At 47.7% G+C, this 23264-nt stretch overlaps 8 protein-coding genes across 8 annotated transcripts; 7 read left to right on the top strand and 1 right to left on the bottom strand.

The window, feature by feature from the left end:
• Positions 1–2389: 2389 nt before the first annotated feature.
• Positions 2390–4408, top strand: N7533_000142 (amino acid permease; the record flags this gene model as incomplete). Its single annotated transcript, XM_057096792.1, has 8 exons — positions 2390–2552; positions 2609–2720; positions 2779–2905; positions 2990–3147; positions 3208–3387; positions 3443–3537; positions 3585–3956; positions 4008–4408. The coding sequence occupies 8 exons, from the start codon at positions 2390–2392 to the stop codon at positions 4406–4408; spliced, it is 1608 nt and encodes a 535-aa protein (XP_056965285.1).
• A 376-nt stretch (positions 4409–4784) lies between these two features.
• Positions 4785–5707, top strand: N7533_000141 (RTA1 domain-containing protein; the record flags this gene model as incomplete). Its single annotated transcript, XM_057096791.1, has 2 exons — positions 4785–4806; positions 4866–5707. The coding sequence occupies 2 exons, from the start codon at positions 4785–4787 to the stop codon at positions 5705–5707; spliced, it is 864 nt and encodes a 287-aa protein (XP_056965284.1).
• Positions 5708–6911: 1204 nt separating this feature from the next.
• N7533_000140 (extracellular guanyl-specific ribonuclease RntA) lies at positions 6912–7363 on the top strand (the record flags this gene model as incomplete). Its single annotated transcript, XM_057096790.1, has 2 exons — positions 6912–6926; positions 6983–7363. The coding sequence occupies 2 exons, from the start codon at positions 6912–6914 to the stop codon at positions 7361–7363; spliced, it is 396 nt and encodes a 131-aa protein (XP_056965283.1).
• A 4191-nt stretch (positions 7364–11554) lies between these two features.
• On the top strand, positions 11555–13214 carry N7533_000139 (uncharacterized protein; the record flags this gene model as incomplete). The annotated part of the gene is made up of 2 exons (XM_057096789.1): positions 11555–12191; positions 12247–13214. 2 exons carry the CDS (start codon positions 11555–11557, stop codon positions 13212–13214), a joined length of 1605 nt encoding a protein of 534 aa, XP_056965282.1.
• Positions 13215–14025: 811 nt separating this feature from the next.
• Positions 14026–15498, top strand: N7533_000138 (FAD-binding oxidoreductase; the record flags this gene model as incomplete). The annotated part of the gene is made up of 1 exon (XM_057096788.1): positions 14026–15498. The coding sequence occupies one exon, from the start codon at positions 14026–14028 to the stop codon at positions 15496–15498; it is 1473 nt and encodes a 490-aa protein (XP_056965281.1).
• Positions 15499–16419: 921 nt separating this feature from the next.
• N7533_000137 (fungal specific transcription factor domain-containing protein) lies at positions 16420–18489 on the top strand (the record flags this gene model as incomplete). The annotated part of the gene is made up of 5 exons (XM_057096787.1): positions 16420–16578; positions 16638–17883; positions 17937–18193; positions 18261–18338; positions 18403–18489. The coding sequence occupies 5 exons, from the start codon at positions 16420–16422 to the stop codon at positions 18487–18489; spliced, it is 1827 nt and encodes a 608-aa protein (XP_056965280.1).
• Positions 18490–18946: 457 nt separating this feature from the next.
• N7533_000136 (O-methyltransferase) lies at positions 18947–19642 on the top strand (the record flags this gene model as incomplete). Its single annotated transcript, XM_057096786.1, has 1 exon — positions 18947–19642. One exon carries the CDS (start codon positions 18947–18949, stop codon positions 19640–19642), a length of 696 nt encoding a protein of 231 aa, XP_056965279.1.
• Positions 19643–19725: 83 nt separating this feature from the next.
• On the bottom strand, positions 19726–22792 carry N7533_000135 (uncharacterized protein; the record flags this gene model as incomplete). The annotated part of the gene is made up of 5 exons (XM_057096785.1): positions 19726–21266; positions 21346–21607; positions 21670–22185; positions 22241–22310; positions 22362–22792. 5 exons carry the CDS (start codon positions 22790–22792, stop codon positions 19726–19728), a joined length of 2820 nt encoding a protein of 939 aa, XP_056965278.1.
• Between the last annotated feature and the right edge of the window lie 472 nt (positions 22793–23264).

Genomic DNA, 23264 nt, shown 5'->3' with positions numbered 1-23264 from the left:
AGGCCTTGGACACACGTCAGAAGGTTTGTCCCATTGCACAGCCTTTGTCAGTTCACACTTCTATATCTAGGTCTTTTTTCCGGTTTAATAGCTTCTCATCCATGGAAAAGTTTCCTCTGCAATCACGCCTTCTTCCAGCAAGGTTATTCAACCCAGCGCACGTGTCTTTTACTTTGAGCCAGCATCTTTCATGCTCCACATATCTTCATATTACTATCTCCTTTATCTACAGACATTATATAATTAGTGAAATCAACCCCTGACACAATATGCTTCGTTTCCGCATCCAACAGCTACTCAACCCCCGCACAAGGCATGCCAGCAACACCTAGGTAGTTGCAAAATGACATGCATTTATTACTATCATAAATTTTATAATTTATTACAAACCCTGGAGGGAAATGCTATTGATAGATACAGTCATCCGGAAGTTCACAATCTTTATCTTAACCAGCCGTATCGGCACTACAAAAACACAACCTAGCACCCTGAAAGAAAATACCCTCCTTCTCATTTGATGAGTAAGATATTTATTTGGCGAGTGACAGAGGTATCGATAACAAGAAATTTGGACTTATCTACACAATCTCAACAAACAAGACGCCAACAATGGAGATTCAATCGGTAAGAAAACAACTTTCGGCAGGGGCAATCCACAGAATTCTGGGACCTGGCAAGGCACCTACCTGGGCTCCGTTGACAGCGGCCTCCCAGCTGATTTAGGGCCGGAGAAATTATTCCCGGCCTGTCACACTTCATGGGGGTTGCAAACACGAGACAAGGTAATGGAGTCATCTTCTGGCTTTGGTCACCATCAGATCCAGCTGACAAGTTGCAATGCTTCAACAGATGGATACGACGATTGAACTGGAATAACGGGGAAGTGGCCGCAAATGTCTGGCATGATTTTTTTTTTTTCGAAAAGAACCCGCATGGAAACCTGTCTAGGCAAAAGAAGCAGAAAACCCTCCCGGGATGGGAGAGTTAGCAATGGCATTACAGACAATTTGTTGCAGACCGCACATACTGCATGCTAATCGCGGAGTTGTTCTTCATATTCATCGAAATGTTCCGACCACTTTTCTACATATCTAACTACGCCGCGGAGCGTGGCATAGATGCGACCCTAGCATCCAACCTACCAGCTATTGTCAAAAGATTATCGATTTCTATGGCTCCCTAGTCTGGTCACATCCTACTAGTGGCTATATTTCACACCACTATTATTCACCTGGAGAGTATTCCGTTTTACCGTGTGTTACTTTCATAAATTATAGAAGAGCACAATCATGATCTACCTTTTCTAAAGTGACCCAGCGTGAATGTTGAGGACGACGAAGTTTCGACAGTAGGCAAAAGGTCCGGGCGAAGGCCACTAAGCTGTCTGGCAACCTTACCGTGGCGTCGGTTTCGATAGGAAAATTCCAGACCATCAGATATAATTCTATTCAATCTATTCACTTTATAATGTTCGTATTCATCGATACAGGCACCATTCATTACGGTCCAATTGAGAAACTCGGTGCTGCCAAATCCTTGACCAGCCTTTGAAAAGGTTGATGAAATTAAATGTGATGATTTGGTTTTAAAGTTTCTCTCCTAGTTTGTAGGCGCAATTTTTAATTGCCAGCTTTGAATGACCAAGTCAATGTTGGCCCCGATCCATCGCATCTACACTGATAAGCTTAAATCCAAGCCCCACATGCCGACCATCTGCAATGCCGATGCCGACCCTCGGGGACAGTCGGAGCAGCTCACGCTTCAAAATTGAGCGGGCGATGGAACTGGGATGCAGGTTGAATTATGATTCGCGAATAATTACTCTATTGCACGAAGAAATGTTCCCTGTCATGCATTTTCCTTGGCTGTCTACAAAATACACACAGACCCTATTGATCTCATCGCTAAGTTTATGGCGTGCGCGAGCTGCTCCACTTGTTCCTGACCCTTTGTATTCTTCCCAATCATCGCAACCACCCTGACCGCACAAGTGTCTAAATACACAGCTAACCACGAATTATCCCTATTAATTCCTTCGATCATTTCTCTTTCAATTCCCGTAAGATCCACCAGTAGTCACTTCAGCACCGCACAGCGAAAACCCATCGAAATCCACCCCAATCCACAATCCCAATCCACCGCCCACAATAAACCCAGCGCGACCGTGGCCCATCACGACATTTTCAGCAAATGAACGCAGCCCACATTCAGATGTCACCACACACGATCACAAGCACGGTGGATCGGAGAGCACCGTCTGCCCCGCAGTCTCGTGTTGATCATAATGGTTGACTTGCAGATTTCTCCCCTCCCTTCATTCCTCTCCTTGCGCACTTCGCGTTTCACGGATTCTCGCATTTGAAGGGTCGAGCTTCGATGCGCAGCGACGATGGTGGACAAAAATGACATCGATGCGGTCGCATACCGCGCGACAGATACTGAGAATAGTATCCAGAAGACGGATAGCCCGATTGATGGGGTTAGGGATCCGTTTGGGGCGCCGCTGAAGCGTCAGCTCAAGTCGAGGCATTTGCAGATGATCGCAATCGGAGGTAGGTGTGATTCTACTACGTTGAGGGGTATTTTGATTGGGATACTAAATGATTAGGTATCATCGGACCTGGATTGTTGGTTAGCTCGGGAAATGCGCTTCACGAGGGAGGCCCTGCTGGGGCCTTGATCAGTTTCCTCTTGGTTGGACTCAGTGTTTTTTTTGTCATGTAGGTCAATCTACTGCGATGCGAGTAGATCCGATGACAGATTTACTAATCATTGTAGGCAATCGTTGGGCGAAATGGCTACCCTTATTCCTGTCACTGGTTCTTTCGTCGAATATGCCGAGCGTTTTATCGACGATTGTCTCGCGTTTGCACTGGGTTGGGCATACTGGTGGTTATGGGTAACGGTGAGTGAGATAGCGGCAAGAAGAGATTCTGCATTTCCTATGCTCCCTGCATGACCTAAGATCGCTAATGGAAGTTCATTTTAGGTCCTCGCCAACGAATATAACTCTATTTCCCTCGTTATTGGATATTGGACAGACGCCGTACCGCAATGGGCCTGGATCCTCATCTTCTGGGTAATGTTCCTTGGGCTTTCAAATTTGGGAATTCTGGCATACGGAGAGATGGAGTTTTGGCTTTCCCTGTAAGTGATATTCCTCAAAGTACCTCTCTCTCTCTCTCTCTCGTTACTAATAATACCCAGAATCAAGGTGATTGCACTGATCGTGTTTTTCATTCTTGCTATTATCATTAGCTCTGGCGGTATCGGCCCTGGACCTATTGGGTTTAAGTACTGGCATCAACCCGGCGCTTTTGCGGATTCGATCAACGGAGTAGCGAAGACATTCGTTGTTGCCGGAACATTATACGCTGGAACCGAAATGTCCGTCTCTGCAGAACCCATTTACTACTCTGATTCGCGGCTAACTGTATTTTAGGGTCGGAATCACCGCTGGAGAGTCAGCGAATCCTCGCAAGGCTGTTCCGCGGGCCATCCAACAAGTCTTTTGGAGAATTTTGATATTCTATATCGGTTCGGTGCATGCTCCTCTGTGTACGATTTTTGCTAATTCCTCTCAGGTACCATATTTTTTATTGGAATCCTCATGCCATACAATGATAAGAGGCTTCTTGGTGATACCTCAAAAACAGCCAGCTCCCCGTTGACGATCGCCCTTGCGGACGCTGGAATCCTCCCCGCCGCACACTTGATCAATGCGCTCATCGTTATCAGCGTGATCTCTGCGGGCAACAGTTCTCTATACGTCGCGTCACGAACGCTACTCTATATGTCCCGCAACGGAAAGGCTCCCAAGTTCATTGGGCGCGCGAATAAGGCCGGAGTTCCTTGGGTTGGCCTTATTTTCACGAATGTGTTCGCTTGTATCGTCTTCTTGGGCCAGTCATCTAGTGCTGGCAAGGTCTATTCGGCCCTCATCACTCTGTCTGGAGGTATGTCACACCAGATCTCGCGAACTTCTGCAATGTATTGACAATCACTAGTCGCGACATTTTTGGTCTGGTCTGTTATTGGAATCTGCCATATTCGCTTCCGCAAAGCGCTCGTCGCGCAGGGTCAGGATCCTGCGAATTTACCCTTCCGCGCGGCATTCTACCCCTGGGGAACTTATTTCTCTCTGGGCTTGAATGTATTCCTCGTCTTTTTCCAAGGGTATACTTGCTTCCTCAAACCGTTCAGCCCTGACGACTTTGTGATCAACTACATCCTGTTACCGGTGTTCGCTCTGTTCATCATCATTTACAAATTCTGGAAGAAGACCAAGTGGGTCAAATTGGAGGAAATGGATATCTGGACCGGCAGAAGGGAATTTGCCGAGGAAGAAGAACCAGCCAAGGAGACCGGGCGTTGGTGGATTCGTCTCCGTGATGTTTTTGTCGGCTAGCCCTCAATTACCTTATTTATGCTAAAAAGAGATACACTTTCTGTTTTCAATGGGGCGCTCGGCATTTCTCCAAGGTTCTTAAGCCAAGATTCTCCCCTAAGCGAGCTCGCGGACCCACGCCGATCGCACTCCCGAGCCCATCATTGAGATCGATCGAGCACTCGCCGCCTCTCATCGACAACTTGGCGCTACTTGGCGTGGTCGAGATGACGCCGCTGACCAGCCGATTCTTCACTGATTCAAGTTTGGCCAATTTAGCCTCGTCGCTAGTCGCAATACATAAGTCAGACGCTTCGCCATAATGGTTCCCCAAATCTCAATCAGGGGACCCCCCCACACCTTAAACATTTGCGCCTTGTGTCGCGCGGCCTTCAATATGGGTCCTAACGCGATCGCTGGTTCGTCCTCGAAACCATCTGACTATCACCGTTTGCTTATATTCTAATGATAAAATTAGAACGCTCATTCGGCTACATCGACCCGAATTTCCCGGTTCCCCACGGGGAAAATGACACCAGTATCATTATTTATGGTTACACGCCATCGATCGCAGTCGCTGCTTTCGCCGCCGCGTGGTTTTTCGTCCATCTCATCGTCCATACGGTGCAGAACATCACGACTCGCAGCTGGTGGTGGATGACCTTTTCCGTCGGGTTAGTCTTCGAAATCATCGGATACATAGCCCGATCTCTTTTGGCCAAGCAGAACCCCTACAATCTCATCTATTTCGTCCTGAATTACTTCTTCATTGTCACGGCTCCGGTATTTCTCGCTGCAGGCATCTACACGATTCTCTCTGCGCTCATCCCAAGACTCGGCAGCCGGTACTCGTTTCTGAGTCCGAAGGTTATTTTGGCTTTCTTCATCACCTCCGATGTTATCTCGACAGTTGTGCAAATTGCGGGCGCAGTATTGGTCGGCGTGAAGGAGTCGCGCCAGGAAGATCCAACTATTGCAAACCACATTCTCCTGGGTGGGTTGGCTTATCAGGTCTTTGCTATGAGCATTTTCGTCATTCTCATGTCGACTTTCCAATTCCGCGCTCGTCATTCTATCAAACAGAATGGCCTTCGTCTGTTCTGCCTCTCGTTCTCGGTTGCTACGATCATGGTCTACTTGCGGACTGTGTTTCGTCTGGCGGAGACGGCGGAGGGTTTGGGTGGAAAGTTGTCGACGCATGAGGTTTATTTTGCTTGTCTTGAATTCGCACCCATCGCGCTTGTTGTCCTGTTGCTTGCGATCTGGCATCCAGGTCGCTGTATTGGAGCACGTGTGCGGACTGAGGTGCCCAAGTACTAACTAGTACTACTTACTACTAGTCAGTAGGTACTAGCAATGCTAGGCATCGGTTTGAACTGCTGCATTGAACACATTCAATCAAACTTCAAACGAAGTTTCTTGTATACTATTCGTCGACTTGATTATTTACGTGTCGGAACGAAGTAATGTTAATCATATACTGCTGTCTTTCTGCTCCATTTAGATAGTTCTCCCGATTCTTTTGTCTAAGGTTGGTAGTTTTCAACTTGATGTTCTTCAGGACAGATTCGGTTAACGCGGGTCGCATGTGTTGCAAGTGAAAGAAAGCACTCTCACTGGCGCAAGAATTCAATGTATCGCAACCAATGATACCCCGGTCGTAATGTATAATATATTGTTAAATATACTGTCATGCAGATCAATAAACCTTGGAGTCAGCACAAAATATCCAGCCTTGGAGTCTGAAGGTCTACAATCTCCCTCCTCTAAATCGGACTCCGTCGGAGTGCCAAGATGCATCGGCGTCCTCCGTCTGCGATAAGAAGCAACCAAACCACCTGGGCATTGCGACCGAGTTGTTATTGTTTGGTTGAAAATTTTGCTTGAAAATGATTCCTCCGAAGGTAGCTTCCTTTTTCTACGAGCTAGGAATATGCATCTCTACAAGCGACTTCTTAGCTATGCAAATTGCATCCCCACATCAACTTGACGATCTGACCGTTAAACTAACATCGTGGCCATCAGCAAGTTCACCCATTGGCCCGATAGTAACCTGCAGAAACCTCCACTTCGGCACGCAGAGGGTCCACGCCAGATTCAGCCCAGTGCCGGCGTATAGGGCACATGTCCAGATTCCGAGCGCCAGTTGATCCTTCACGCTGCTGGTTCACCCAATCATCTCTGCCCTGTACCTCATCCTTAACTCACTGTAGATCGGCGGACATTCCCGTTGGGGGAAGGGTGCTCTTTTGAAAAGATAGTTCCTGGACTTGCAGTTCACGCGGCCAATTGAATTCTTGTGTCAACGGGAAGGTCAAATGTAACATCGTTTGGCGCTGTTTCGGCTGAAGATGAGGGGGTGCCAGGAGTCGGATATTTGGGGGATATGATTATGTTTCTGCAATGCGAGAAGAACTATATAAGGCCCTGAAGATCCAGCAGCTATTGGTATTGATCAACAAAATATCGAAGATTATCCATACAATCCAGCTGATCTCCCGTTGATCGCGACCAAACCTTCAAGATGCAGTTCACCAAGGTACAAACACTCTTCCATCATCCCCGAAGTATGCCATACTAATACAAACCCCAAAGATCATCACCCTCGCCACCGTCCTTCTGACCGGCGCCGCTGCCATCGCCATTCCCGCCGATCTCGAAACCCGCGCTTGTGCCTACACCTGCGGCAGCAACTGCTACACTAGCAGCGCCGTGAGCTCTGCCCGATCCGCTGGCTATGACCTTTACTCCGAAGGTTCGACCAAGAACTCCTACCCCCACGTCTACCACAACTACGAGGGTTTCGATTTCTCCGTTAGCGGCACCTACTACGAATTCCCCATCCTGAGCTCCGGCAGCGTCTACAGTGGTGGTTCTCCTGGGGCGGACCGTGTTATCTTCAACACTAATGACCAGCTTGCTGGTGTCATCACTCACACCGGTGCTAGCGGTAACAACTTCGTTGCTTGTACTTAGATCCCACGGATAGGAAGTATATCATTATACAGAGCAGATAAACAGTATTATATGGATGCAATCGTCTATCTGGTCGATGGAACTATTTCTCTGCATTAAATGCTCGTACTGAATGTAGAAGACGATCTTTCACGTAAACACAAATGGGAATTGTGTCAACATGCTGTGTTGTCTTCCTTTGATTTTGGTACCTAGAGGCAAACAGCAATCGACACCCGCACAATGTAAAAATGTGGGATCTTGTCGTCGCCGGGGTTTGGCACCACCTGTCTGTGGGTATAACTAACTAGTTGTGATGGGACCGAGAGGTGTTCCAGGGATCATATTTTTTATCCCTTCTCGTCCGAATCTAGCGTCTCATGTATCTCAGAGACATCACATTCAAGTTACCTCCGAGTCCAGTATGCCACAGAATGTTGGCGGATTCAAGTTGGACAGAGCAGATAAGCTCGTTGTCGGGATCTCGGGGTTTACTACGTTGTTAAGGGAAAGAGGCTCGGCTGCCCATGTGAGACTCGAAGGTTGCCGTCTTGTTTTCCGGTGTATTCGGAAGTTGTTGCTAAGCTCAAGAGGCAAAGGCTCTGAGATGAGGAGCTGAAGCTACTCCCAGCTCTGAGTGAAAAGGAAATCAAAAGTGAGGCTGGGCTAGTGGGGGCATTTAAATGGGCTGAGGCGGAAACGGGAAATGTGGGAATGCGGGGATGTGGGGTGGCCTGAGCGACGCCAGTCGTGTCCAACTCGCACGCAGGCAGGTCAATTAGATTCAGCTTGGCGGTGACCATTCGATTTCAACTTGAATACGATGTCCCCCGCAGGACTTTTGGTTTATAGCTATCGTTATCGTATCGTCAGCTTTTTCGGCTTTTGAGTGGGTAGAATCGAATCTTCGAAAATCAATCTCCAGGGTCAGATGGTTGAGACGGCATAAGGCTTTCCTTTCAGCTCGCAAGGTCTTTTTCTAGACTGACTTCAAAACGGTGTGTCCCTTGCAACGGTTATTTTACGCAAGGAAAACTTTGAAAGCGATAGCAGCAATGACCAAGACGGCAAATTTGACCTCGTCGAATATCAGATTTCACATTTTCAAGAAGAGACAAGAAATTGTTTGTCATCGTTTTCGCGACACTACAATAGAACGTACATCCATAAATGCCGACGCATCAACAAGGCAATACCTTAGTTAACAGATTGGTAGTGCACTTGGGTTGTTCTTCTCCTCTTGACTATGTGCAAAATACCTAGGTATGATCAATGACAACAGGAAATTCTTATTTCTTCAAAGGTTAAGCCGACACTCTGAGATTGAAAATATGCGGGAGTGAGAGAATGTGAACAAACAACGGCTACCCAGGTATGCCACAGGAGGTCTTTTTGGGGAACGCATCACAATCGGGAGGCTATATTTGGTAATTTCCAAGGTTTACTAGTACCTAATAGTACTAGTAGGTATTTCTACATAGAGAAGCATGCTCCCGCCGTTCAACACATAAGTGCCGAGATGTGATTAATATTCAAGTCTACCAAATATGTAAACTCAGAACGTGGGGTAAAGCCGCGGGCCAGATTAGCATTGAGTACCCAAGTTGAAGTCGAGGTTACAACACGGTGTACTACTCCCCAAAAAAGGGCCCAAATCAAGCCCTCAAGTGAATGCGATGGCCAAGGTAAGCTCGATTTTCAAGAAGAGCCCCTGCAGGATACGAAGCAGACAGCATAGACGGGGGTGGCATGGAAAGATATTTGATGAACTAGATACAGGGTCCAATTAATATTGTGGGAATTTAATGTGGGGCCGGTTATTTTCCAGGGGAGCTGTTGTACAACAATCAAATTGAGTACATGAGCATCACATATGATATAATTAGTATGTAGTATCCGCCGCTTGAAACCATAGATCTCCAGTGGCTGTTATTGTTTAGATTTTGTCCTGAAAATTGAGATACCTATGTATAATTCTGATACTAGTACTAAGCGCTAGTTTTCTTGAGCATTGCCGGTGGTGATGCCTAGATTTGAAACTCTCCAATTCATAAGTGTTTAAAGCGTTTTCTCCATTCTTTCTCCATGATGAATAGCATAGATCTCCGTAAATTCAAGAACTCACCGGGCGCTCTTGGTACTGAAAGTCTAATCTGAGCTGGTGACCGATAGTTAAGCCCTAGCATGAACACAATTTCCTCGTTCGTCCACCATCATTAGTACCTAGACGTCGATTAGCATACCGTAGCATGGAGAGCACTCCTATCTACGACTATTAACAAACTTCATGGTCCTCTGGGCTCCACTTGCGATCGCAGCACCATGATCCCATGACCTGGCCATTTGACCCCACTGGCACTGACCCTGCATCAGATACTTGGCGAAGGGAAATAGTATTTAAGCCCTCATAAATCCGAGTCTTGGGTTTAGAGCCAAATTACCGAATGATTTTCCTCAGCCCACCACTTAAATACGGCTACGATAAGAAGTCCGATGCAATTTAGGATTTTGTGGAAGCAGAATGCTCACCCGGTGATGTTATTCTTTGAGAGAAGAAGTCCTGTCCCGAAGGCAACAAGTCCGTGTTCGGATCTGAGACAGAGTTTCATACTTCAGAGGATGCACGGGTGAACTTATCAGCCGAATTTCGTGGCATGTCGCATATCAAATATTTCACCTACTAGTACTCTCTATGAGAGCATATAATCCTAGAAAGGACAAAGCATGCAAGCCAAATAGCTTCCGACCTTTGTTGACCTATCGTTTATCACTTCGTATATCAGATAGTAAACATATTTTGGTTCCTGAATGCTGAAAATTAGCTCCACAAGAAATGCTGACGCCTACCTAGCTCCGGCATACGGGGAGTTCATATTTCCGCCGAAGGCAGATGATGCTTTTGACAACCTTGGAACGCTAGACATGAATACTAAATTCAGGCTGAACTCAGAAAGGTGCTCTAACCATCAACATACCTCCGAGTCGCCGAGAGCAACCATCTAACGGATGCTTCCGTTTTTAATTGGCCACGCGCTGAAACCCCACCATCAACGTTCTAGAAATGCCAGCATCCTGTGTGTCGGTCGCCACGCCGAGGACTGTTCGGCTTCTCCAAATTGCACCAGCCATCGGCCTCTTTCTCGGCCGGAGGAGAATCGGAGTAAGGTGGCGTTTATTCTACATAATTCACGCCCAGTCTGGACTCCCTCTCTACTAGTTACAGTATCCAGACGTACTGTATTATGATCACTGGGGCGCTAGAAGGTCCGAGTCGCGCGGAGGCTTTGCTCAGTGATGACATATGCTAGAAGACCCCCCCTTTACCCCCAGGGATGCATAATCAAGTCTCCATGCGGGGATCCTCGGATTCATGCATACAGAGTATCACTGCGATGGCAGCTGTTTGCAATCGCTGATTGACGTCAGTCCCCTCGGCATACTTACCTGTGGGGCATTAAGCGTGCAGGGGATTCGTGAATAGCATCGGGTGGGTCAACGTGAAAACCGGTATGACGCATAATTTTTTCGTAGTAATCAGTACCAGAACTCAGAAATCTTCCAGCGAAAAGAAGCGCACGTACCTGGCGTTTGTGGAATTCCGTTTGACTTCCCGTCTAGCCGACTTTTGGACCAGAAATTTCGTTTTTCGTGTAACCTTCCCAAGGGGTGCGATGTTATCAAGTAGCCGTGCGGCCCCCGTCGATCATCCATGTCGCCATTGGTTTCGGATGCATTCCTAACCCTCTTCCCGAGGTATTCCCGTCAGTGCGATTGGCTGGTTTGCCAATGATCCTCTCTGGGCGGCGTCCCACTTTTGGGGGTTTGGCTGCTTCTTCAGACCTCGATTTCGACGAGACTGAACTTGAATCGGATGGGGGAGGAAAATTGAGCAGGTGTCAACGCAAATATTTCGTTCCAATCAATCCCAGCATATATCCCACGAGCAGGCTTATCAAGTAAACAGTCAAGTAGCGATTATCAAAATTGGCGCGCAAAAATCTGCAAACATAGCCGCATTCACCTCGGCCGACCCACACACCCACCCAAAAGTGCATCAGAGGACCCTCTTTTAATCAGGTTTCTAGAGCTATGACGCTAGAAGGCCAGTCTCAACATCAAAGTTTTACTGAGTGTACATAAGAAAAGGGATGGCGGTCGCAGAATTCCAGCTGACAACAATCCCCAGTCCCGACCATCCCACGATTACCCCGGATGGCGACTGACTCCTCAATTTCATCCGCTGAAAAGCGCGATGAGATCATCCCATCGACCGAGAAGCGCGAACTCAAGGAGGAAGACGCGTACGATGTATTGGGCTACTGCTGGCCTCGCTGGAAGAAATGGTCTTACCTCGCCGCTGTCGCTTTCGTGCAGGTGTCCATGAACTTCAACACCTCAGTCTATCCCAATGCTGTCAAGCCCCTCGCGGCGGCATTCAACATCAGTGAACAACATGCTCGGACTGGTCAAATGGCCTACCTAGTCACCTACTCCATTGGCTGTGAGTTGTGGGCGCCATGGAGTGAGGAATTCGGTCGCTGGCCCATTCTCCAGCTCTCCATGTTCCTTATCAACATCTGGCAAATTCCTGCTGGTTTGGCACCTAACTGGGGTACTATTGTCGTCGCGCGTGCATTGGTACGTAATTCTCGATCATTCGATGTCAAATGTCACCTATATGCTAACCAGTCGCAGGGTGGAATCTCCACTGCCGGTGGTAGTGTGACTCTTGGTCTTATTGCCGATATCTATGAACCCGATAATCAACAATTCCCATTGGCCTTTATCGTCCTTTCTTCGTGCATTGGTACCAGTATTGGCGGTGTCATTGGTGGTCCAATCGAGCGATGTGAGTATTCTCCTGTTTCTAGTCCGGGAACTAGACTAACCTATCACGACTATAGTCCTCGAATGGGAATGGTTCTTCTGGATCCAACTCATCTTCGGTGGTGTCACTCAGGCAATCATCTTCTTCATGCCCGAAAGTCGATCGACCATTCTCCTCGACAGGGAAGCTAAGCGTCGTCGTGAAAGCGGCGAAGACCCGAACGTATACGGACCGAACGAACTCAAGAACCCCCGTGTGTCTCTCAAGGAGGCCGGCAAGATTTGGTGGCGACCCTTCCGCATGCTTCTGACTGAGCCCATCGTCTTCTGTCTGTCCCTGCTATCTGGATTCTCCGATGCTCTGATCTTCACTTTCCTGGAGAGCTTTGCTATTGTCTACGAGCAGGGATGGGGCTTCGGTATTCTGGCACAGGCATGGGCTGTCATTCCTATCAACCTTGCCTACTTCATCACATACTTCACATATTTCCCTTGGTTCTGGCGCGATGAGAAAATCCGACAGACCAAGGGCAACGATGCGCTTACACCCGAGCGTCGCATGAAATGGCTCTTGTTCCTTGCGCCGTTCGAACCGATCGGACTGTTCGGTTTTGCCTGGACTTCCTTTGGTCAAGAGCGCGGAATTCCATGGATTGCATCCATGATCTTCTCTACCATGGTCGGTATCGCAAACTACGCGATTTACTTGTCTTCGGTCGACTACATGATCGCTGCGTATGGTCCCTACTCGGCTTCTGCTTGCGGTGGTAACGCCTTCGCTCGTGATCTCCTTGCTGGTATCTCGGCCATGTACGCGACTCCAATGTACAACAACATCGGAAACAAGTGGCACGTCGAGTATGCCAGTACGGTCCTGGCGTGTCTGTCTTGTGTCGTCGTTGCCCCCATCTATGTGTTCTACTGGAAGGGTCCTGAGATTCGTGCCAGGAGTAAATTTGCTTCTGCGCTTGCTGAGGATCGCAAGCAGAATGAAGGCCGCAGAGTTAGCAAGGCTGCTCCCGAGCAACTGCCAGAGAATGCCTAACCTTGGAACCGTCAAGCTCAAGTGGACTTGAATTTCCTTGAAGGCCCCGGGCTCTCGAGGTTCAGTGACCTCAGAGGATCGACTTCTATTTGTTTGCATCCGTTAGATACGGGTTCGGAGTTGGTGATCTGATGATTTAGATGTAAATACCACGCATCACACCTACCCCGTAGGTAGTATACTATTTTACGACTGAGCCATGATTATAAATAGTACTGATTAATGTACCTGGAGGTACTTATTTGAAGTTTTAAAATGCATACCCACTACCTACAAGGCAGTAACTATTATCCAAGGCTTTCACTTTCACTAGTAATTCTATTAGTAGTAGCACTTCTGCATGAAGAAGATCAATTATACTTCTCACCTGACAATGCCACTCAGAATTGCCAGATGATACCATGAGATAGAGCATTGGCGAACTGGTGGAGTGGAACAAAGACGCGGACAGGGGCGATCGGAATTAATTCCGGGGGACTTGTGGGGGTCAACTAGAATGTTTTGTTGCGGTCACTCACTCCACTTGTCTCTCCACTCTGGACAGCAGCGACCACCAACAATTAGTTAACGATTGACGACCAAGTCAAGGTTTACATAATGAAGCGGTCGATATCAAGGCTGGCAAATCGTTCCTTGTTCTACGCGAGGAGACATGCCTTCAAAGCCGCTGGAGCCACAAGCCGAGGTTACGCGACCGCCACGGGCCAACCACGATCGTTGACTCCCTTCGCATATGGAGCTGTAGGAGTGGCCGTGGGAGTTTTGGCTACGGCTGGTATCTTGCGATCAAACGATACAGGATTGAGAAATAATGATGGTACGCCGTCTTATGCCGATAAATCGACGATGCTCAAGGTGGAAATCCCCCAGCCGCGTGAAAGAGACTCAGACTGATAAAAGACAGGCTGCAAGAGAAATCCAGAGTCTGCTGGGTGAAGACGCAGTGAGCATGGATGTAGATGATCTCGAATCTCATGGGTATTCGGAGGCATCTACTTCAAACATCGACAATCGCCCGGTCGCAGTCATCATGCCTACTTCCACCGAGGAGGTGTCTTTGATTGCAAAGATCTGCAATGAACATCGCATCCCCATGATTCCATTCGGCGCTGGATCGAGCGTGGAAGGGAACTTTACTGCTCCTTATTCCGGATTTAGTATTGACTTGTCACGCATGGACAAGATCATTGCTTTCCACGAGGACGACCTAGACGTCGTTGTTCAGCCCGGTGTCAATTGGGTGAACCTCAACGATACGCTCAAACCAGCGGGTCTTTTTCTTCCTCTCGATCCCAGTCCTACAGCTCATATCGGTGGAATGGTCGCGACAAACTGCAGTGGCACAAACGCTCTTCGCTATGGGACGATGAAAGACTGGGTCGTGAACCTCACCGTCGTTCTTGCAGATGGATCCGTCATCAAAACACGTCGCCGACCGCGCAAAACCTCTGCCGGATATAACTTGAATTCTCTGTTCGTCGGATCGGAAGGCACTCTCGGGATTATCACGGAAGCAACTTTGAAGCTGGCAAATGTGCCTTCGCACTTTGGTGTTGCCACTGTCGCCTTTCCAACCGTCAAGGAAGCATCCAACGCGGCGACCGCGATGATTCGCAGCGGAGTATCTCTAGCTGCCTTGGAACTGATGGACGATGTTCAGATGCGCGTACTGAACCAAGTTGGAGGCACTGCTGGAAAAATGTGGCAAGAGAAACCTACTTTGTTTATTACATTTTCCGGCTCACAGCGGACTGTCGAAGATAGCACGGGGGCCTCACAGACTATCAGCTCCGCCTACGGAGGATCGGAATTTGTTTCTGCTACCGACGAGAAGACGATGGATGCTCTTTGGTCAGCGCGCAAGTCCGCTCTTTGGGCCATGCTGGCGATCAGACCAGAGGGCACGCAGATTTGGTCAACTGATGTTGCTGTCCCACTCTCACACCTCGCTGAGATTGTTGAACAGTCCAAGGAAAACTCTTCCAAGCTTGGCCTTTTCTCGACTGTATTGGGGCACGTTGGCGATGGCAACTTTCACCAAACTGTTATGTATAATCCGGAAAAGTCCGAACAGGTGGAGGGGGTGAAGCGCTGTGTTGATACTATGATCATGCAGGCCTTGAAGATGGATGGTACAGTATCCGGCGAGCATGGAATTGGTCTTGGAAAGAAGGAATGCCTGGAGAAAGAACTGGGTCCAGCTACTATCGCTGTCATGAGGGCTCTGAAGAAGAGCCTAGACCCTTATTGGTTACTAAACCCAGGGAAGGTCATAAACTTCTAGTTTATTGCCTCAGGCACTTGATGGTGTTCTGCTTGTACAACTTGAAATAAATATATGGGAAAGTCCGAGGTCAACTTGGAACTTGAATCGATTTATCTACCAGGTGTCATGCACTTCAATCTTCCGAATCATTTGAAGGATCAAGAGGATTGAGTTGGAAAGAGATATACTAGTACTATTCCTCAAATTTGACTACTACTTCCTACCCAACCTTCGAAAAGAAGAGGCGATCTAGATTGGTGCCTGAGGCTCGACACGAGATGAACATGGACATAAATTGCCCAGGTATTTTCCTGGCATCGAGGGTCAAAAAATAAAAATTTTCCTATATTTAAGCCCGGTGAACAATTAGCTATAGTGTCAATCACACCTTAATAGATTGGGGGCCTGAAGTGGTTGAGAGGGGGAAGTGGGTGGACTCGGAGATGCTCGATAGCCGAGTCGATCCCCGCATCATCTCCGACAAGTCCGAGCGTATCTTTAACATCTCCGCACTGGCTTCCACCTCGGTGCTATTGATTTTCTTTTATTCCACGTCCGTCGGCTATCTGTAATATGGAGTCGCCGAGGGGAAGCGCCTCCGTCTCATCGCCACAAATCCCAACAAAGCGCAAAAGACGGACCTTGTCATGCTTACAATGCCGGCGCCGGAAGTTGAGATGTGATCGAAACCAGCCTTCTTGCACTCGATGTCAGGGCCAAGGAATTGAATGTGTTTTCGAGCATCCCCCGATAAACCAGCAAAGGCGAATTGCCGACAATAATCAGTCCCACTCGGAACGTCGGGCTGATACGCTAAATTCACCAATCGCAATAATCACACCCCCGCAGGGCCAATATGCCCCTTCAGCAACGATCAGGAATCCTACTTTGGAAGCCCCACAGAGCCAAGGAACTTGGGGGCTTTTAGGAGAGCAAGCGATGAACCCCTTGGTTCGTGAGAGGCCCGCCATCATGTCAGATTCGGTACAACTACTGGAGCCCCCAAAGCCTCGGAAGAAGGAAAATGTCATCTTTAGGGGGAAGAATTTCAAAACGCAATTTTATGGAGGGAGCAACCCCACGAGCTTGATTGGTGATGTAAGACCTATTTTGCTTCTTTATGAGACATTTTACGTGCTCAATCTGATTCTTGCTAGTTCCCCGAGCTCCGCTCATTTATGCAGGACAGCATTAAGCAGCACCCATCGCTTCCACGTGTCCAGCGTGAACTAAAGTCTTTGCAAATAAAATGGAAAGCAGAGAAGCAAATGGTATTTCCCTCAATCAAAGGGGAGTTCCTCCATCTATTTCCGGATGAAGAAACGTCGAATCGCCTGATCCATGTCTACCTTGACACTGTGGAGACTACATATCGGGTTGTCCATGTCCCAAGCTTCTGGAAGGAGTATCAAAGCTTTCTAGTGAACAAAAAGTCTGCCAGACCCGCGTTCGTCATTCTTATGCTATTAATGATGTCCACAGCGAGCTGTTTGTCGGGAGAAAAAAGCACTCACGTTGGTGACAGCGCCGTTGTACGCGAACGTGCAGCGTTATGGATCGAAGTGTCCGAACAGTGGCTGCAAAAGCAAAGCCATAAGCAAATTTACCTAGCTATATGGCAGATCCGTTGTCTGTTACTTCTCTCCAAACAGGTCAATGTTATTAAGAAAAAACGCATCTGGACAGAAGCAGGTACTCTTCTTAGGCAGGCCATGGCTGCAGGATTTCATCGAGATCCTGGGAATTTAGGCCAAAAGTGCACTGGCTTCGACCATGAAATGCGACGACGATTATGGGCTACCATCACCGAGTTGGAGCTTCAGGCCTCGATTGACCGAGGGATGCCTTCGGCACTTGCAGGTGTCTCGTCGGACTGTGCGACTGTTCAAAATATTGACGACGATGATCTCATAGATGAAGCTGATGACACATCCCGATCCAAGGACTGGGACCGATACACAGCGAGCTCTTATCTGCATGTTTCAAGATCCAGTTTCGCTCTTCGTGCTACCCTGAATTCCTTAGTCAATAACCTCGGTCTTCCACTACAATGGGAACAAGTCGTGGATTACGAAGAGTTGGTAAAAGCCGAGGTCGAAAATCTCCCGTCTTGGATGCGATCAAGTCCTAGTGATGGTGGTGGAGGGCTATCGGGAGCCATTTTGCAGATTCAGCTGCAACAGCTTTTAATTCTTCTACACATGCCATTTGCCAGAAAAATGGATCCCAATTCTCGATGCTCCGTCTCCCGGATGATATGCTTTCAAGCAGCGCAGAGAATCCTCGAGCAGGTTCGGAAGTTATCCCAACATCAATACTCGTTCATTTTGCTCTTTCGGCAAGAATACTTTCGAGCGGCGTTGGCGGTTTGCCACTGCGCATACATAGCTCATAATATTCCAGGTACTACTTCTTGAAACTTTTTTGTTAGGGCAACGGCTAATCGAAAATTATAGGAGATCTACTCGGCACAAACATTAGACCATCCATCGAGTACCTTGACGATTCCTTGATGTTGTTTGAAGATAGAATTACGCGCCTCGGCACTGATTTCACACGATATTGGTACATTTCCGCCGGTCGATCGCTGCTTAATTCAGCTGTGGATCCGTCGGATGAGACCAGACAAAAGCAACAAGCAATCGAACATGTTGCGAGGCAATACCACCGAATCCGGGGCTCTCAAGAAGATTCAATATCCGTAAAGATGAGGGTATGTAAACGGAAGCTCTTTGCCAAAAACAAACACTAATTTGACTATACAAAGCTCAACTTGACAGAGCCCCCCCGCAACCGGTGACCCCAACGCTCTGGCAACATTTTACGACTCATCGTATGATTACGAATCAGTTAATCCGGTATGTCTTCGGAATTCGATCAAGTCGAAATACCTCTGAATGTTGCATATCTAACCCCGGCCAGGTTGATTTCCCTTTGGAGTCTCTGGAGGAAGAGTTCTTTTTCGGCGATCCAGCCGCTTGGACATTCTCGAACTTTGAATTAATTTGATCGCGATATCTTGCTAGTACTAGTATTGTAGCAGCAATGAAAGGACATATAAATCAAGATTCATCCACCCAAAGAATTCAGATATTTCAAGTGAGCCGTAGTACATTCCGAAAATAGGCACCGGGTATGAAGAGGCGACTCGGAGACGTAGGTTCCGAGCGAGTCAAAAGGTTAAATTGGTCAATCTCACCATACACAGTATAGGTCTTGCGTTATCAGATCTCGGGGCTATCGGGATATGCATAGTCGCTCCTTGATAGGTTGCATCCTCTGCTCGGAGATTGTTGAAGCCCTGAGATCTAAAGCCGAGAGACCGACCCATACAGCTCGGAGCTCTAGTATAAAAAGGACATGAATCCAGCAAAAAGTAAACCTCCCAACAAGCGACTTGAGCACATTTTAATTCTAAGTCAATTATACTCTACGTCACAAACGTTCAACATTTCCCGCCATCGAGATGTCTTCCAAATCTACCGATCAGACCAAAGTCGTCGATGCATACATCAAAAAGCATCTCATCGGCACCGACGAGGGTCTCGAGCATGCCTATACAAACAGCACCGAAAAGGGTCTCCCAATGATCGCGGTCTCTCCGGCCCAAGGAAAATTTGCGTCGATGCTCACAACCATTGGTTCCGCGCGCAACGTGCTAGAGATCGGCACTCTTGGCGGATACTCTACCATCTGGTTCGCCAAAGCCGTCAAAGGGCGCGGGAAGGTCACCAGTATCGAGGTTTCGCCGCATCACCGTGATGTTGCCATTGAGAATCTGCGCGCAGCTGGTGTCAGAGTGCCGGAAGAAGTGGATGTTTTGCTCGGAGCAGGCCTTGAAGTTCTACCTAAGCTGGCAGCAGAGATAGAAAAGGGGGAGAGAGAAGCATTCGACTTTGTATTCATCGATGCCGACTGGCCTAATCAGTGGAATTACTTTGACTTTGGACTTAAAGTGTCGAAGGGCCAGGGGGCTGTTATTTATATTGACAACGTTGTTCAGAACATGTTGGAGAGCGGCATCGTGGGGAAGAATCAACGAGATGAGGAGGCTGTCGATGTCGTTGCCAAGACTGGAGCAGACGATCGGGTCCATGCTGTTGTTATGCAGACTGTTGGGTCGAAGACTCATGATGGATTTTTGTTAGCTATTGTGAAATAGTTTCTTATGTTGGAATATAACCGCAATGCAGCTCGGTTTTATTTCTATAAACATCTCCTTTCGCAGATAGACAGTGAAACTCATCATGCCGACTGTGATGTTCCATTCTTCGCTTTATTCCCATTCTCATCATCGGAAACAACATGCTCAGAGTCCAGCTCTTCAACCTGATTACCAAGGAAATTGACAAATTTAGGAACCTCATCAGCCTCAGTGGGCTTCAAAAATACTCCAAGTTCTCTTGTCTGCGGTAAATGGCCTTCGATGTAAGAGTCGCGAGTCAAGAGAACTTCAACCATGTGACCATGCCATGGACCACGCAGGAATTCCATTATTGGCAAATCGAGCTCGTCAAACTGAAGATGGAATTTTTTGACAAGCTGATCAAGTTGCTTATAGCAATGTTGATCTTCGTCCTGGATACTTTGTACCTCCTCTTTATCCATGATAAAATCCGCGTAAGTATGATAAGGCGGCCAAGTCGTGATCTCAATGCAGCACGTGTGTCTCAATGCAAGTGCTTCAAATGTCATTAATCGGATAATGCTGTGGTCTCTTTCTGATGTCGTTTCTGTCAAGTCAACGAGAGAACTCAAAAGCTGGAAATATTGAGCCCTCGCCAGCGGATCGCTGCGAGACCAGGGCCACTCCAGAATCCTGTTAGATCTCCGAAGAGCCACCAAAAGTGTGGTACAGCCTCCAGCGCAACATCGGCAGGTACAGCAGTCTTTCACAAACGGAACTAGCACAATGGTGCCTTTGTTCTTTTTGGTCCACGGTAGCGATTCAAGCATGCCTTTGCTAGAGGTCATGTCAGAGCGAACCGTACTTTCAAGGTGGCTAGCGAGCTGAGAGCCCACGACATGAGCAATTGTTGTATTCGAAAACGGTAGCTTTTTCAAAATGGATGCCCCTTTATTAACAAGCCATTCCAGAGCTCCTTGACGTAGCTGGTAATCCAGAGCGCAGGTCATCAGGGGTGTTAAACCACGGGCATCTGGTATATCAATGTCTCGAAAGCCAGCCCGAAATAGATCATCCCAGACATCCAGATTATAGGGAACGTTATGATACACCGACCCCTGATCTTTCAACTCACACCGTAGAGAGTGGGGGATCGTCCACCCATTTCTGATTATCTCGGTACATACCCGAGGTGCGTGGACATCAAGAATGGTCTCATCACTAAAATCAGTGAGTATCTCAGCAAGACATCCTGCTGGTAAGCATGACTGGGCCATATCATATAGCCTTTTCCGACGATTCCTGTACTCATTAATCAGGAGTAACCGGGCCTTTTTTGACGTGCAGAAGTATATGTCAAAGTTTTGAAAATTGCATCCACCTTGCAACAAAGGAATAATTGAATCACAGTAATCGCCACAATCAAAATCAGTGGTATCAGACGTCGAATATGGACAGTATCCCAGTCTTGCCTGAGAGGCATCGGCCCCAAACTCCAAGAGGATATGAACACCATCAGGCCATCCTACTGCCAATTCGAGCAATGATAAATGCTTTATGCGTTCATTGGCCAAGTTCGTACTCCCGCATTGTAACGCTTCTCGCAGTTCCTGCTCCGATTCTAGCATCAGTATTTTGACAATTTCGGGTAGGTCCACCACTTTGAAGATTCTTTGTCAGAGATAGAAAGAAAATATGAAACAGGACTCGGGATTTGAACTTACAATCAATGTTCCTACGGAGGAGGCAGCGAAGATTTTCCTTCCCAAATCGCGTATAGGGCAAGAAATCCACAATAGCACCATTATTAATGAGGTACAAGGCAAGTATATGATCGCCTTCTCCCCATTTTTGATTTATAATGATTTTCATAATCAAGTTACGGGTGGAGTTGCGGATGTTGTAACCACACTCAATCGCGAACCGCATAAATTGGGACAATAAGTATCGGCCCGAGTTGGTTTCCCTGTTTGGATAAACGTTCACCAACCAGAAAGCCCACTTTGCTGACACAGTTAATTGAAAGTTGGCCAGGGCATGATGTTCGGAATCCATCTACATACCTCAACAACCGAGACTCCTTCTTTCGTTATATCATCAAGTCCAACTTCCCCTGCCGAAATGGCCTTTTGAAAATCACTGATCAATTCTTTCTCAGACCGCTGTAGCAATTCAGGATCATCCATGAGTCCAATCTTCATCAAGCGGCCGAGGTGCATTACTTTTTCCGCCCAACAGTCTTCGCCCCGATAGACCTGCACCTCCAAAACCGGTGAAATGGAATATACCCCCGCTCCATTTGAAAGCGAGACTGAGAGAGTGATCTTTCGATGAAGCCAGCCACTATAATACTGAAACAATCTCTTGGCTGAGTCTTCACGGCGGGCGCACTTAGTGAATGGTGTCATTGCCAACAGACGAGCTTCGATATCCAGGTCGAAATCATCACTTTGGGTGATGAGATCGGATTGTGAATTTGAGTCGGCGAGACTAGCGCATTCACCACAACGATCACACAGTGATTTGAGCAATGAAGGTGCTGGCATGTTATCTCTCGGAAAGGTAGATAAAGTAACATGCTATAACAGCTATTAGACAAAGGTGCGAAGTTTGAGATTGCAATCAGAGTCATACAATATCCTGCACGAGTTTGAATGTATTTTCTTGGAAGCAATTTGTCTTCTGTGCCTGCTGGGCATTGAATCTAGAGACCCTTAGTCGCGAAAAGCATGAAAGATAGGCTGATGGCACTCACATTGTCAAGGCGAGTTGTATCGTCGATTGTACACTATCCAGATCATCCTTGATATCTCGCAAGGCATCTCGTGCGCGAACTGGATAGGCCACATTCTTCCATTTGTTCCTGAGCTTTTCTTTCAGACTATCTGAAATGACAGGCTTGGCCTTGGCGAGCCTATTCTCAAGTCTTTTCAAATGCCGCTCAAGCTGCGACGCCTTCTCGGCTATGTCATTTGCAGTTTCAGAGTTCGTTACCTGGGTGTCTTCTATAAAATCGCGTAGTTGTTTGAGTGGTCCTTTCAGTGATTCGGCTTTCAGGCCGATACTCTCGATTTCGGCGTCATAGTCGCGGAATGCCTCCACGTACTCGGTGATTTGCTTGCATAGCTGGATACCTAGTGAGATGATACCGACCGCACCACTTGCGATCGAGAACGGATCGGACATGATGAACTCAGTTCTTCCGTTTCTTTCGCATTCAAAGTGGCATCCTCGGTAGTTGCAATCGAAAAGATTTCAAGTTGGGAGCATGGTGGTTACTGGCATTTCAATCCAACACACCGACACGAACACAGCCCGTAGACAACTCAGCCTCAGAGCCAGGGCCCAGCGCATAGCTTTGGGGCTGGCGCTACCTCAAACAAGTCCAGATCGCGTGGCTCCAATCAACCCCGGAATAAAATGCGGGGCAGATGCATCACGGCCCCGTTGTAATAGGTCGGAATCAGCAGATACCATGCGCCAATGTTCTGCTTGTGAGATCCAGATAGAGGGGTTGTTAGCTTTTTATCATAGTGGAAATTATTCTAGCTGACATGTCGAAAATTTCACAACTTCCAGTCCATTTTCTATAAGGCTGAGTCCAGTTCTTCCGAACCGTAGGGCTGAATTCAGCCACTTCCGCAGATCTACACGGATC

This window comes from Penicillium manginii (genome assembly GCF_028828005.1).
Source record: "Penicillium manginii strain IBT 31320 chromosome Unknown utg000001l:1.0-3466041.0:1.0-3467806.0, whole genome shotgun sequence".
Taxonomy (NCBI): domain Eukaryota; kingdom Fungi; phylum Ascomycota; class Eurotiomycetes; order Eurotiales; family Aspergillaceae; genus Penicillium; species Penicillium manginii.
Note: the sequence above shows the minus strand (reverse complement) of the source record. Positions and strands in the feature narration are given on the sequence as shown.